The sequence below is a fragment of the Ixodes scapularis genome, unplaced genomic scaffold (genome assembly GCF_016920785.2).
Source record: "Ixodes scapularis isolate PalLabHiFi unplaced genomic scaffold, ASM1692078v2 PGA_scaffold0__279_contigs__length_252992795, whole genome shotgun sequence".
Lineage (NCBI taxonomy): Eukaryota > Metazoa > Arthropoda > Arachnida > Ixodida > Ixodidae > Ixodes > Ixodes scapularis.
The window spans coordinates 244041681-244057643 of record NW_024609835.1 but is presented as its reverse complement, the minus strand read 5'-3'; the positions used below and the strand labels follow the sequence as shown (position 1 = coordinate 244057643).

Genomic DNA, 15963 nt, shown 5'->3' with positions numbered 1-15963 from the left:
ACAGATGCTGGCAGATGCTTGCATTCGAACGTAGCACGTGCAAATTCGAACGTTACAGCGCCGCCTGGGTGGTGCTGCCAGCATAACATGGTCGCGTCTTGCGGACGTGCTCGCGCCTCCTGCCTGAAGGCAATGGGTCTATGGCAATGAGCAGCACAGCGTACAGTGTTCCCGTGGTGGTCACGACGGGGTTCAAGGCGGTTACAAATCCAGAAAGCTTCTTCCGTGGTGCCAATATGACGAAGGGAAAACTCCCTCATCTGGCCGCGTGTACGACGTGAAGGAGGTTCGTTTCGACGGACAAGCGGATGTCACGGAGTGCCGTACTCCGCAAACAAAATTAAGCGCGCCCGCAAAAAATTTAGTTGGCGTTGAGTGGACTGCGGTAATTATGTACGTTTATTTCTGAATCAGCTTGACTATAGACAGTTTTAGTATAGCGTTGCTGGATCTTACGTACGCAATACGCAATAGGATAGCGTACGCTAAAAATGATCTGCTTGGACCGAATTTAGTTGTGCGTTACGTTTTCGAGTGAACACTGGGCATGATCTTGGTTAAATTTGCTAGAGCCGTAGAATTCCGCGTGCTTATAGCGCAACCATGCTCCTGGAAAGAAATATTGAAGAAGAAAAAAAGTGTCCAGTCATTTTATTTCAGAATAAACCAAGCCACAGCTGCTTCGTTAAGCGCGCTTTTCTGCGGGGTACAGGGGCTACGAGTACGAGTGCGTAGCCAAATTCGATCACGGAGCCTCCGTCACTCGTCCCGTGGAAACGGCACCTTTTATCAATGCTATCGCGGAATGAAATTCATGACCCTGATGTTCAGTGCATAGCGAGAACTTCGGCGATTTCTTTTAGAGTCGTTCGTCCGTCGGCGATGGACTGTGAGAATAGGCTTAGCGTTGAGCAGATCGCAGCGTCGACGCACATTCCGAGCGGCGTACATTTTCACTGTACACTCCTTCAGCTACACGGCGATCTGATTCGACCGCGGTAGGTCCCAGAAAGAATCGCCGAGCTGAACATTACGCAATTTCACGTAACACAGAACTTCGAAAACACCACGTTGCACTTGCTGCGCCAGTCGAGGCAACCGCCATCTTGAAACTGGCGCTCTCGTTGGGTCCGAGATCTCTCGAGAGCGTCCAGCAACGCAAAATCCGCTAACGTCCGCTAGCCAGCAACCCAAAATCCCCAGCGTTGCGTGCGTACGCAATACGCTAGCCCTTTTATTGCGTTCTGCGCATGCGCACTCACGACCCGCAATTTCCTTGCGTACGCAAAGCTATGGCGTACGGTCCACTAAAACTGTCTAATAACTGGGCGATTTTTTTCGCGCCGTTCCGTAATTCCCACTACTGTCTTCCCGTGAGCTGCTGGAGACATCCAAGGGTAGGCTTGGGTGGGCGACCGCATTCCACTTCTCGATTCCGGTGAAGTATTTGCCGGATACTTTAGAGTTTGCCGTCGGTGTCGACGCTGTTCCATCGTCGCTTGGATAGAAAAAAATTAATCGCATTATTCGTCAGTAGCTTAAAGGAAAATGCGAACTGCGAGGTAAGGAACGCCACGTACCTGCCTCGATGCACAAGTCGCACTCAGGCCGCGCAGTACTCCGCCTCGTACGGCTTCGAAGGACGATGTAGTACTTCGTGCCGTGCGCGATCTTGCCGACCACGCAGCAATTGTTGCGGCATTCTTGGTGCGGAATAGCCATCTCAGAAATTACAGCGCTAACCCACTACAACGCACAACCAACGCAGTGACTTGCAGAAGCTCCCCGATGCAACGGACCCGTTTGCCGCTGGGGGCGCCCTGGTCGGGGCTTGAATTAGATAGCGAAGCTCTTTATGGCTAGGATTCCGTAGATTTTTCGTGTGCGTGACCAAAAACTCTACGCTTGCACTACCGCAGGCGCCGCACGCGCACGCCTTCCCCGTATAAAAGATTCAAAGTAAATAACCAATATAAAGCCTCGATGAACGCGCGTGCAAGATACTATTTGTTTTAGGCTTTTGCTTTAGAACAGTTAGTGCTGCAGACGCCGGCACGCGCGGCGTGTGGAACACCATTCCCTGCATTCTCCTTGATGATTGGGTAATTTAGCAATAGGTATATTTTACTTCTCTTGTCGCAATGGGGAGTAACGCGCCTACGAAGAGCAATGGCGGGAACGGCATCGATATTGTCAGCGGTGGCAGCGGGCGGCAAACACCACCGATGAAGATCGTGCATAAAACGCCAAGCGCATGAGGCAAACCAGACAAGACGACGAACGTCTGGTCTGGGCTATTAACAAAACACCGTCCTATTGACATTGATAGCCGTGCCTGATTACCCCAAAGACGCATTTAGTAACTCTTGATCGCGAGCTGTAGTAATTTTAGAAAATAACATACAGTCATCCGCAAAAAGTTTAGCATGCAAAGAAAAAGGCAGATTCGAAGCCATGTCATCAATACACTAAAAATAAGACGGCAGTAATAGTGTGCGCGTCAGTATGATTTGCTTGAGTGACAATCAAGTCTTGTCAGCAACAAAACAACAAGAAAAAAACATATTGTTTTGCATTTTTCCTTGAAAGAAACGTCACTGACGCCCAGAATGCCGTTCCTTGGCTTTACGAATATTAGATCAGAGAGAAATCTCGTGTTTCATTAATATCTCTTGATTCAGGTAATGTCGCGATTTTGAACTTTCGCATCTTATCCCCGCTGTTAACGTCGTACCCTCATGGCGTTTCCGCTTTCTGCAATCCGTGTTTTATTTATTGGTGCCACAAAACCAAGATTTTAATAGGTTCTTTTTTATTTATTTATTTGTTCCCAAATTTTATACAGAATTCGACAATAAACCGGAAATGTTACCATTGTCAGAGCTTAAGGTTTTCTGGTTGCTCTTGTGTCCACCATTGTGCAGGGCTTCCAAAGCTTCCAACAGCTGATGCACTTTTGTACGGAATCTGTATGGTCGTGAAGGAATAAGCTTGCTCTTGTCTATTGTTTCTTGATGTTTCTCGAGAAAGGTCAACACCTAAAAAAAAACACGTTTACACGATGTTGACAGTTCCTGTAAACACCGCGCCATCGTTTTTACTGGATGTGTTGACCTTTCTAGAGAAACATCGACGCCCGATGCGGGCGTTAAAAATAAAGGCTGACGGCAGACTGAATCATTCGAAAGAAAAGCTGACCGCACGGGGATGAATCTAGCGTGCTAAATGAGCAAAAAACGACATGCATTATTACAGAGTGCTCCTGCTTGCTATTATACTAGAAACTTCATTTTGTGGTAAGTGGTTGTTCTCTATGTCATCTCAAAGTCAAATTCGGTGTTGTTGTTGTTTGTTTGTTTTTTCCGGGCCAAACTAACGAAGGTTATCTGACATGGCCCAACGGAAGACAGAGAATTAATTTCGACCTTCTGGGAACTTTCGAAGTGCAACCCTAAAGCGCGAGACACATGGACGGCAGAATCGTCCGATCCGACGTCCGATCCGACAGTCCGAACGCCGCTCCGAATCGTCGCACGCGACAGTTTGAGACACACGCTTCCGACCTTGCATGCGACACGGCGATCCGTTCGGCTCCTCCCAAGACCCAGGAGATCCAAGCGTTCCAGCGGACTCCGGAGGTCATCTATGGTCCGAGATTGACGGTCCAACTCGCACGAGCGAAATTACGAGCTCGTGCATTCTTTGCTGGGCCATCTTTCTCAAATGGGTCAGCGGGATTCACGCGTCCGGCTTCCCCTCGCCTGTCCCGTTATCGCGTTCGCTTCGTCCCGCCAGACTCAGTGCGTCATCATGACGTTCGCGCTAGCTGTGCTGTCATTGGTTGGACGCATCCGACAATCCGTCCGCCGTGTGAAACTATCTGGCGCGTTGGACGCACGTCGGATCGCCGATCCGACACCTGAAGCGACCAAATTTTTCGGATCAGGCAGTCGTATTGCCTGATCGGACGTCGGATCGGATAAATTTTTCGCGCATGTGTCTCGCGCTTAAGGCATGGTTCGAACCGTCAGACATACGACGGGAATGCAATCAAGAAACACTTTAACCATTGGGTATCAGCTCCCAGGTGGGAGACGCGGTTTTGGTGCTAGGTGCGAAACTGCGAGGAATACGCAATGGATGATATTAACGATCCGAAAATGCGCTTTCCCGAGCTTTAGAGACGGCGTCAAGAAGCTCAGGCGATATAGCGTCGCTCTTTCGAGGACTGCTTTAACATTTCTGGAGGACGAAGATACGACCAAGGCCAACTGTGTGGCTGTCTAATTAAGCGATTAGCCGCCGACATAACTGAAAGAGCCGCGTCAGGTCACGGGTCCATTGTCCGACTAAATTTAGCGGGTAGGTTCAATTTCTGTGGGTCGCGTGATATCAAGCTATGTGACGCTATTTTCTCAGCAAAATTTAGCGGGAAAACTGAGTTGATTTTGAGGTAACGTAATATTAAATTATGTGATTTCATTTTTTCCGCTAAATTTAGGGGGAAACAGAACTGGTGCTGATATCATGCCAGGGCAATTTTTTCGCTGAATCTAGCGGGGAAACTGAATTTGTGTGGGAGTCCGATGACATCGGGTGAAGTCTTTGTTCCGGCTAAATTTAGCGGGGAAACTGAATTTGTGTATAGATCATGTGACATGATCATGTGAAGTAAATTTTTTCGCTAAATTTAGCGGCCAGACTCGATTAGTGTTGAGGCCACGGGACATCAAGTCATATTACGTCATTTTCCCCGCTAAGTTTTGCAGAGAAAATAGACGGCCAGAAATATTTCAAAGCCGCCCGAAGATCCTAAGAAAGTTAATCGCTTTAGAAAGCGTCTTCTTGGATTTCAGATAAAGCATGGAATAGCTGGCATCAACGATTAGTTTAAGTACGGTATGATTGCCGAAATGACATTACTTTGAAACGAAGTTTATTTAATGCCTCTTGGAAGGAGGAATCTGCACATCAATCAGAATGACAATAACCAAAAAAAAAAAAAAAGCACGGAAAACAACACACTTTGTTTGTTTCTTCTACTTTTCCGCATTAATTTCGCTTGTGCATAGCAATCCATGTCAGAGTGACGTTTATGTTTTTCACGCCAATGATAAACGACAGGTGGGAATGCTTCCAATTCTTAACTACTTCTATCATACCTAAATTAAAAACTGCCCGAATGAAATCAGGGAAGACCGCTACCGTTTGCCTATGTTTCTATAAATATAACTATAAATGAAATTCATGTGCTGAACAGAATTTGCTCTGCATCTTTGATAACGTTTCTCCAGGTGTTGTTTTAGATAAGTTTAAAGCAACCCCTCTGGAGCGTGTCGTATATCCCATGCTTCTCGACGCGAGGGGCATCAACGGTGAAAAACTACTGCGTATCGAAGACGGGCTTGTACTGACCTTGGAGAAAAGCGCCGTCCTAGCCGAAGATTTTGTCGTCATTCAAGGCAATGGCAGTGAGCAACATGTAAGTGTGTTCACCATACAAACTCACTCACTTAATCATTGGCTAATTTATTAAGGCGAAATCCTTATATGTCTCATCGCTCAGCTGACCTTCAAAGTCCTCGAGTGAAAGCACGTCGGGGACACGAAAGGTACCAAAACGTTTATGTGACCACTCAGGCGAATCAGAGGAGATAAAATCAAGAAAGCGAATTAAAAGGAACCAAAATGAATTGCTAGACATCGTCCTCTAGGCGTCGTTCTCGACGTCGTCATTAAAGTCGTCCTATAGGTCGTCTTAGAAGTCGTCCTACACGTAGTTCTTGACGTCGTCCTAGAGGTTGTCCTACACGTCGTCGTTAAATGGCTTTCGCTTTCCTACACGTAAGCAGTCTTAACTGTACTCGTGTAAGTTTTTGGTTTCTACTAATAACCAGGCCTATACGCAGCAAAATGTTCAGTTGTGCTAGTTGGTTCATGACTGGATAGGAGCGCCGAAGGACAGGGACAAAGTGAAGGAGGTAACGACAACACGGAGCGCGCTGTGTTGTCGTTACCTCAACAGTATAGCTTGCTCGACTGGTTGGTTGAACAACATATTGAGAAACAGCTCGACAGTGGTCACGGTTCACATCTACCTATACTTTGCAGGGATTGTAAGTGTTCCCCTGCGTTGAACAACACAAAGGTAGTGGGACGCATGAGGGGCAAGTTGCAGAGAGAGATCATGGAAGCGGCGCGTATACTTGCCTGTGGACCAGATCACTGCATTAGTGTCGCGTCACTGCATCTGACCAACAGGGAATTGCAATTTCTCAATTGTGACCGTCCTTAGTATACTGTCACCCGCGATCTGTGAAGGTACAGTTTGTGTCCTGAACGCGGTGTGCACGTGGTATCAACGTGAGGTGTACGCAGCGCATGATCTTATCGTTTTCTGGTGGCGCTGTCAGAATCGTTTATTATTTATTTTAATCACACGTTTCGCAATGCCCTTCTAGTGCCGCCGTAGGAGTTTCTTTTCCTTGTCTTCTCAGATTTTTTTAATTTTTTTTTATTGGCATTTATCTCCTTCGAAAGAGAAAGAAGAGCATGTGCTTGTGCGTGCCGCTGTGCGCGCGTGGGAGTTCTAGTAAACCTTTGGTCGTTAGTCAGCGTTTTTCCTGCGTCCTTCTTCTACTTTGTGTACCGTCCTTTTTGCGCTGTTTCTCAATATGTCGCTACCTCCTTCACTTTGTGACTATCCTTCGGCGCTTCAGTCCAGACCTATATAAAACGCATTAGTTGTGTGCATTGACTTTGTTTGGTGAAGAAGGAACGACCTTTAGTTACTTAGGTAGAAAAGGAACGCGGAACGTTACCTTTTGATGAAGTAACGATTAACGGCTTTTAGTTTCTTCTGGAGATGAACGCGAACAACGAAAGTACCCAAGCCATAACTTTCCCTGCAGCTCCCGCCTGTAACTTGCAGGTGGAGAAAATTAGATAGACCATAAAATTATGCGCACAAGGTATCCGAGTATAGCTACTCTGAATAAGCGGATTAAAAATCAAGAAAATACTGACAACGAAAAATGCTGAAAGCGGCTACACTGCTCCATATAGGGGGTGCGTGTATGTTTATGAATGTAGATGTATGTAGATGAGCAGTTTAGCCAGTGCAGTACAACCGCTAGCCTGGGGTCTTTAACATGCACCACGCATTAGCGATACACGACCGCACGCCGGTAGGATGTTCATCCAGATCGGAACGGGCCGGGGTGGGGATTAAACCCAGCATCCCGGGGCTCTGCAGCGCGAGCTTTCACTCCACGAGCTCCGATCTGGTGTACGCTAGCCGACTCGGCCACCGATCCCCCTTCTGCTTCATAAAACTGACACATCCAGGCTAACGAGAAAAGAGCGCGTTACTTTCAAGCTGACGCAACGTGTTCCTTTAAAATCGCAGTAAGGAGTAACGTAGTTCTAGTCGGTGACAAGTTAAAAGTAAAGTGGAAGCTCTTTCCACCTTTTTCCACCTTAGCAGAGCGAACGCTGGAGAGGAGGTCACCTCCTTTCCAGCCATCGCTTTGCTAAAGTGGAAAGGGGTCGGATGAGCTTCCCCGAACTCATAACCTCTCCATGTAGTTGCTTTTTAGAGCGGCGGCGGCGTAACCAAGGTCACCCCAAGGTCACGTGACCCCCAATGACACCCCAAGGTCACGTGACCCCCAGTTCATGTGACCCCAAAGACCACGTGACCCCCCAGGTCACGCGAACCCTCCCAAGGTCACGTGACCCCCAAGGTCACGTGACCCCCAAGGTGACCCCCACGTGACCCCCTCCCCCCCCGAGGTCACGTGACCCCCCTCCCCCCGAAGTCACGTTACACCCCCCAGGTCACGTGACCCCTTCCCCTCGAGGTCAGGGGACCCCCCCCGGAGTATATAAAAGAATGAGGGGCGGTGGAGGAGGGGTCTACCCTCCCTTCATGACCCTTCCCTCCTCCTCTTCAAGAGCTGCGCTCCAATTCGGCGTTACAGGGAGTTGTAAACGGCTTTCACTTTTTAGAGCGCAGCTCTTAGGGGCCCGTTTCCGGCTTGAGCGGCGTCGGCGTCGCCGTCGCCGTCAGCGTTGCCATCGCCGTCGCCGTCGCCGTCGGCGTAACCGCACGGTGCATTATGGGTAAATTTCCCCGCTAAATCTAGCGTAAAAATTTTTCCCACTAGATTTAGCGGAAAAAATTCCCCGCTAAATCTAGCGGAAAAATTTCTCCGCTAAATCTAGCGGAAACTAGCGGGAAAAATTCCCCGCTAAATCTAGCGGAAAAATTTCCCCGCTAAATCTAGCGGAAAATAGTTCCCGCTAAATCTCGCGGAAAAATTTCCCCGCTAAATCAAGCCGAAAAATTTCCCCGCCAAATCTAGCGGAAACATTTACCCGCTAGGTCTAGCGGAAAAATTTCCCCGCTAAATCTAGCGGAGAAATTTTCCCCGCTAGATTTAGCGGAAGAATTTCTCCGCTAAATCTAGCGGAAAAATTTCTCCGGTAAATTTAGCGGAAAAATTTCTGCGCTAAATCTAGCGGAAAAAATTCCGCGCTAAATCTAGCGGAAAAATATCCCCGCTAGATTTAGCGGAAAAAATTCCCCGCTAAGTGTAGCGGAAAATATTTCCCGTTGAACCTAGCGGAAAAATTTCCCCGCTAAATCTAGCGGAAAAAATTTCCCGCAAAATCTAGTGGAAAACTTTTTCTCGGGGGTCACGTGACCTCCCAAGGTCACATGACCCCCCCCCCCCCCCCCCTCCCCGCCCCGAGAACAGGTAACCCTCAGTACCCTTCCCTCCTCCTCCTCAAGAGCTGCACTCCAATTCGGTGTTACAGGGAGTTGTAAACGGCTTTCATTTTTTTTTGTTGAGTAACGAGTAACTGTGTTCAGTTACTTTATTTATGAAACCTGCAGCGGTGTACACGTCTGCTAATAACGCCCAATCCGCGATGTCTGTGTTTCCTTCCTCGCTACAGTCGCCGACACGTTAAGAAACGCAGGACTTATTGCATTCACGCTTTCAACTTCGTGATGCGTCCTTCGGCTTCCTTATTGGCTAACGCCGCACTTTTTTTGGTTGCAGAGTGATAATAGGATTCCCTGCGTTTCTTAGAGTGTCAGTGACAATAGAGTGGCCCATGGAAATCGTATACTAAAAACTACTTAAGAAATGCTGGGCGCGACGAGTCCAGAGTTCGATTATCGCTCTGCCACCAATCAGACTGTGACATTAGCCGATAAGAACGCGGTGAACCATGACGCGGGAACAGATCACGCCCCGCCCTGCCTATCTCGAAGAGACACCGACAAGGTATTTATGCTCGCCGAGGTTTTTATTTGAACATAACCAGCAAGAGCCCAACTGCTCAGAACACAATTTGCGGTTCGAAATTCGTATTCTTCCCACCCAAAAACCACCGGTCGAGGATTGGCGGTTTCATGCGCGCTTACTCCCTTTTCCATGGTCATGTGCCGTTCAAACTGATGCATACCATATATATTCAAAGTCGTGGGTCACCTAAAGGCCCGGCCACACTAGCGTCACGGAGGTTTGCCGAGCGCCGTCAATTGCCGCGGACTGCCGTCCAGAACCAGTTTACACACTGAGCGGCCTGCCGACCGGCGCCGTCCGAGCAACCGGCTTACGCGCGTCTGAGGGCTCGCTGTTTCTTGCCGCGGAAGGGAAGATACAATGGGAGGTGGCGTAAATAGGGACGTTTGGATGTCATGGCAACGCGCAAGCCGCTGCGTCCCGCGTCTTTTACGTTGCAAAGGAGCGTAGCGTGATTTCGTTTGCGATCCCTATTTCCCCCAATGCTTTTCCCAAATGTGGTGCTTCTAAACTCTGCGACAGTATAAATGGTGGACATTGTCGCAGCCAGTTTTATCACTCATAATGAAGCCAATCTTCAACGTATTCATAGACGCCGCCATTGAAGGGTGTCGGTGTACGTGGAGTGAAAGGCAGGAAAACGATTTAAAGGGTGACCAGAGCTTGCGAGGACTGACTGTTCATGGTCCACTGGGCCTTCTTCGATGGTCCTGGCAGTTGACCAAACTCTGGGGCAGTCCCTGGTTGGTACGGCTTGTTCGGGCCTCGGTGTCTTCGGCGAAGGGTAGCCTTCCGGGGCTGAGTACCTCACTTGGCCGGGATGTCTTTGAGGGGTACGCTTTACGGGCATAGGATGCACTACACCGCACCTCCACCAAAATATTACGAAGGACGAGCTGACGAGACAAAGAATAACCGAGGAAACTAAAACGTTTAATGAGACGACCTTCTGCTCAAAACAAAAAAGGAAACAGATGATAACAACTGAGCGTCGCGGGCGTCGAAGTCGGCGCAGCAGCAGGTTCGACCACAGGGGTGAGACTGATTTTGGCTTGCAACGGGAGCCCCTTTTATACACGCGTGGGCTTCTGTAATAATCGGCGTAGAAGGTTTGACGCGTAGAACATTCGGACATCGAATGAAGAACAATGTTCTAGAACTCACCAGAAAATTAAACTGAAAGAATAAATAAAAGACAAGTAACTTCCAGGAATCGAATCCCGGCTCTTCGCGTGGGAGGCAATAGTGATAACCGTTAAGCCAAGGCCGCCCTGCGTACTTAGCCAGCTGCGCACGCGGCATTAATCCCCCTTTAAAAAGTGCATCGTGCTGATGCAACACAAAAGAAAGCGAATAAAAAGAACGGCAAACTAAAGAGTCATTTGGAACACACAATGTCCACAGTCCTATCGAGCGTAGGACGGCTTCCGGCGCACGACGAGGACGACTTCAGGTCGTGGTGGGCGGCGGGAAGATATTCTTGTTCCGTCGGGCATAACCTAGTAGTTCAGATCTCCAAGTCGACGAAGCACTTTGTAGGGTCCGAAGTAGCGCTTCAGGAGTTTCTCCTTAGGCCGCGTCGTCGTATCGGTGTCCAAACCCTCACACGGTATCAGGGCATGAAGCAAACGTCCATCCGGCGAAGGTTGTACCGAGTAGCGTCGACACGTTGTTGATATTGAATTCGGAGTCGGGCGAGCTGGTGAACTTCCTCGCCTCGTTGAGCAACCACCTGTCGGCGCTCCCATCGTCAGCTGGTTCGTGGGGAAACATGGCGTCGAGCATGGTCGTTACTTTTCTGCCATTCACCAGCTGAAACGGTGTTACTCCTGTGGTCTCTTGTACCGCCGTGTTGTAAGCAAACGTGACGTAGGGTAACACCTCACCCCGAGTCTTGAGCTCTACGTCGACATACATGGAGATCATGTCCGCGATGGATTTGTTTAGCCGTTCTGTTAGTCCATTTGTCTGCGGATGGTACGCAGTGGTTCGACGGTGACCGGTGCCACTGAGACGAAGGATCTCTTGCGTCAGCTGGGCCATGAACGATGATCCATAGTCTGTGATGAGGATTTCAGGGGGCCGTGCCGGAGGACAATGGACTCGATGAAAAACTTGGCGACTTCAACAGCCGCAGCTGATAGAAGGGCTTTCGTCTCGGCGTACCGTGTGAGGTAATCCGTGGCGACGATTATCCAGCGGTTTTTTGACGTTGATGGCGGGAAAGGGCCAAGTAAATCCATTCCAATCTGCTGCAACGGCGTGGAAGGGGGGGGGGGGGGGTAATCGGACGCAGAAGTCCTGACGGCTTCTTCGGCGGTTTTTTGCGTCGCTGACACTCGTGGCATGATCGAGTGTAGAGGTGAACGGCCTTGGGTAGCCTCGGCGAGTAATACTTTTCTCGTATCCTGGCGAGCGTCCTGCTGTCCAAGGTGTCCAGCCGTTGGATCGTCATGGCATCCTTGGAAGATTTCTTCTCGACGACTGGAAGGAATAAACAACAGCCATGCTGTGTTGTTGTTGACGAAATTCTCTTTGTACAGCATCCCTTGCCGTATAGAGAATGTAGTCAGGATTCGTAAGAAAGCACGGGAAATCGTACTCACTTGTAGCTCTAGGTGCTTGATACAGCGCTCGTAGTTCGGGATCGTCTCGTTGGAGTGCTGCCATGTCGCTGACTTCCAGGGGGGCTATGTTGCACGTTTTGGACTCCCAGGAGACTAGGGAGAAGGAAGTGACGTCAACAACGCTCTTTGGATGTTGATTGGTTGAGTCGCTGATGACGCGTTGCGTGGTGCTGCTAAGATACGTTAATTCAAACCTACGTCACTTCCGTCTCCCTAGTCGCCTGAGAGTCCAAAGCGTGCAACATAGCCCCCCAGAGCGCCGAGAAAACACTCATCGTCGTCGTCTTCGATGCAGGCAGGTCCGGCCTCGGCTGGGGACTTGACGGGCAGTCGGCGTCATTGTGCTTTTGGCCGGACTTGTACACCACGGTGATGTCGAACTCCTACAGTCGTAGGCTAAACCGGGCGAGGCGTCCGGAGGGGTCCTTTTGATTCGCGAGCCAGCAGAGCGAGTGGTGGTCCATGACCACACGAAAAGGACTTTCATTCAAATATAGGCGGAACTTTGTTAATGCCCAGACGACAGCAAGGCACTCCTTTTCAGTCGTTCAGTAGTTCTTCTCCGCCTTAGACAGCGTCCAACTCCCGTCCGTGTGGACCTCTGTTTCAGCGAACTGGTCGAAATGGCCACGGATCGGGGGTATCTGGAGTCTTTGTTTGAGCTCATCGAACGACCGCTGGTGCTCTTCTGTCTATTCAAACCTTACGGCGTCCTTCGTGAGGTGTGTCAGTGGGGCGGACAGCTTGGTAAAGTCCCGAGCAAACCGTCTTTAGTAGGCACAGAGTCCGAGGAATCTTTTCACGACCTTTTTGTCAGACGGCGGCGTAAATGTAGCTACAGCGCGGGTCTTCTCGGGGTCAGGGAGAAGACCTTTGTTGTTCACGACGTGGCCAAGGAACTTTAGTTTACCATAGGCGAACCGACACTTTGTTGGCTTGAGTGACAGGCTGGTCGTCTCGATGGCTTGAAGCACGGCGTAAAGTCGTCTCAGGTGTTCATTTAAATCCCTTGAAAATACCACGACATCGTCCAGGTGGACGAGGCAGCTCTGTCTTTTCAGACCTGTCAGCACGGTGTCCATGACAGGTTGGAAGGTGGCTGGGGCTGTACAAAGTTCAAACGGCATCACTTTGAATTCGTACAGTCCGTCGCGAGTCACGAAGGCGGTTTTCTCGCAGTCACATTCGTCGACTTCGACTTCAGTAACGACTCTTGAGGTCGATTGACGAAAAATATCGGGAGTGGCGCAGTCGGTCTAACGTATCGTCGATGCGGGGGAGCGGATAGACGTCCTTCTTAGTCACAGCGTTCAGTCGACGATAGTCCACGTAGAACCTCAGGGTTCCGTCCTTCTTCTTTACAAGGACGACTGGGGACGCCCTTGGATTTTCGATGGTTGAATGATGTCGTCGTCGAGCATTTGCTGGACTTGATGTAGAATCCCCTTCCTTTTATTTCAGGAGACTCGATACGGCGACTGGTTTACAGGGAGCGCGTCGTCGTCGGTAATAATGCGACGATTCGCTATTGGTGTTTGGCGCACCTTCGGCGACGTGGCAAAACAGGCACTGTATTCGGCGAGGAGATCAACCAGTTGCCGGCGCTTAGGAGCTGGGAGCTCGGGGCCGATGTCAAGCTGCGGCGGCGACGTGTTCTTCTGCTGTGACGATGAAGTTTCCTCAGAGATTGCGGTCACCAAGTCTGGCGCCTGAAGCTCTTCAACGTGACCCACAGTGGAACCCTTCGTTAGGTTCTGCGGCTCCTCTCAAAAGTTTGTCACGAGAACAGTTTGTAAAGTCTCGGGTTGTTCTAGACTTGGTCTGGAACGGTTGGTGAGAACACTAACATTTTATTTCGTTAACTGATTATTACTTGGCCAAATTTATAATAATGATGAAAGAGCGTTGTCGGCGTCTGTTCAGGCCGCTGGTCCCATGCCGTCTCGCTGCTCACTTCGTCTCGTCTCCTTTTTGTCCTCTGTCCGACTTATTTTTAAACCCTCGTGCTGAGGGTTACCTCGCGATGGCGTGAACTGGTGCAATCGCGAGGCAATACGTCAGCCAGATGAGACAGCAGTATTGGCAGTGCTATGGTGTGATTGCCAAGATGTTGTCTAATGAGGTGCAATGGATGTTGCGCGGACTTATGTAAGCGTGCGGCAACATCCGTCGACGACGCAGCACTTGAGCCGGGTAAGGTAACCTGACGCTCTCTGGGGCCGCTCGATCGAGTGGAGAAAAGTTCTCCCGGGAGCCGCTGGGTCGGTGCGTGCGTACGTGACCACAGTACCGTTACGCCTCGTGCGACGCCAATTCTTTTTTCGAGGAGCAGTTGGACGCTGCCATCCAAAAGAGCTTCACCGTGCATGGCTGCGTCGGTTATGACGGTGATGAAAACACTCGACCGCGGCGGCAGGTTCACATGGTCGGCAATAACTCGGATTGCGGTTGACGTCGTGTTGGTCTCCACCGGCGGTAAAACAGGTTTTCGCAGCGTCAGCTGGTTTGCCCCGAGGTCGATGACGGCGCCATACTGACAGAGGAAGTCTATTCCGAGGATGACGTCGCTCGCACAGTCTTGCAGAACAAAAAACTTCACAGGGCACGTCTCAGTGTGGATCTCAACGCGAGCAATGCATCCTCCGACTGGTGTATTGAGGTATTCTCCGGCGGTTCGTATTTGTGGCCCATCAAACGGCGTCGTGACTTTTCGAAGTGGGCAGGAGAGCCTCCCACTCAAGACTGGGTAGTCTGTTCCTGTGTCCACGAGTGCTGATGCGTCGTGGCCGTCAATGACGACGTTTAGGTTGTTTCGCACCGTCGCAGGGGCGGGAGCGCTCCGGCGTTCTTGGAGGCTCCTTACTTCGGTCGTGTTCGGCAAGGCCACCTCCAGGCGTTGCCACACTTAGTTTTCCCGACGAGATAGGTTGGACAGGCTGTCTCGACGAGAGCGGCGGAAGGGCGAGAGCGCACGTCGAGGCGAAGGCGAACGGGAACCTCTGGGTGGAGTTGGCACCGGGGACAGGGGTCGTCGGAGGTACTCCTCAATGTCCCCAAGGCGGGGTCGCGGCTCGCTCGGCGCAAAACCTCGCAGGGCCCACCTATCGGTACGGGCACCTCAGGTAGACGTGATCGGCTTCGCCGCAGTGATAACACAGCGATCGTCGATCGGACGTGCGCCACAGATCTGCCTTCCTAGGCGCCAGTTGCTCGGTGCGGATGAGCGGCGGCTGCCCTTCCCGACGTCGGAGAGCCTGCGGCGCTGGTAGGTCACGTCGAGGTGGCGTCGAATACTGTCAGGCAGCTGGCGCCGGTCTCCGAGCTACTGCGGCGTAGGTCAGAGAGGGCTGGTTCGTCCGAGAGGGCTCGCACGTCCGGTGCTGCCACGGAGATGGGAGCTTCTGGCCTAAAAGACCGCTGAACCTCTTCCCGGACAACCGCGGCGATGGAAATCGGGGCGGGGCGATCAGCAGCAGGTAGAATTTTTCGTAGCTCTTCCTTGACGACGTCCCGGACAATTTCTCGCAGGTTGTCAACGCCGATGCCGCTCTGGTTGAATCGGAGAGATGACAAAGTCGAAGCAACAGGCGTGCCGGCGAGTCGGTTGTAGTGGCTGGCTCGGGCCGACAATGCACGCTCGATGTTCGCTGCCTCCGACACAAATTCGTCTACATTAGCGGTGGGTTACGAACGAGGCTGTCGAAGATGTCGCTCTTCAGGCCTCTCATACGCAGCTTTTTCTCGTCGGTGGCCTGTGGGTCGGGGCGGCTGCTCAGCCGGAGGACGTCTTCAACAAAGCTGGTGACTGTTTCGTTGGGTCTTTGGGTTCTTACTTGCAGAAGGTCTTCCGCTCGCTGTCATCGTTGCTGGTTCGCGAATGTCCTCTTGAGTTCGGCCTATGATGTAAGGGAAGCCTCATGATTCTCAAACCAGCGCCTGGCAGTTGCCTCTAAGGAAAAATAGGGATTTTGCAGGCATTGTTCAGCTGTCTATCCGTTGTGCCGTGCCACGCGTTC

At 50.7% G+C, this 15963-nt stretch overlaps 1 protein-coding gene across 1 annotated transcript in view; it reads left to right on the top strand.

Moving 5' to 3' along the window:
• Positions 1-3241: 3241 nt before the first annotated feature.
• The window catches only part of LOC115317529 (venom metalloproteinase antarease-like TtrivMP_A), an 80346-nt gene continuing 67624 nt past the window's right edge, over positions 3242-15963 (top strand). Inside the window, exons 1-2 of the mRNA XM_040217196.1 lie at positions 3242-3296; positions 5307-5482. Of these exons, the coding sequence (XP_040073130.1) occupies positions 3242-3296; positions 5307-5482 (231 nt within the window). The remainder of the gene's footprint in view (positions 3297-5306; positions 5483-15963) is intronic.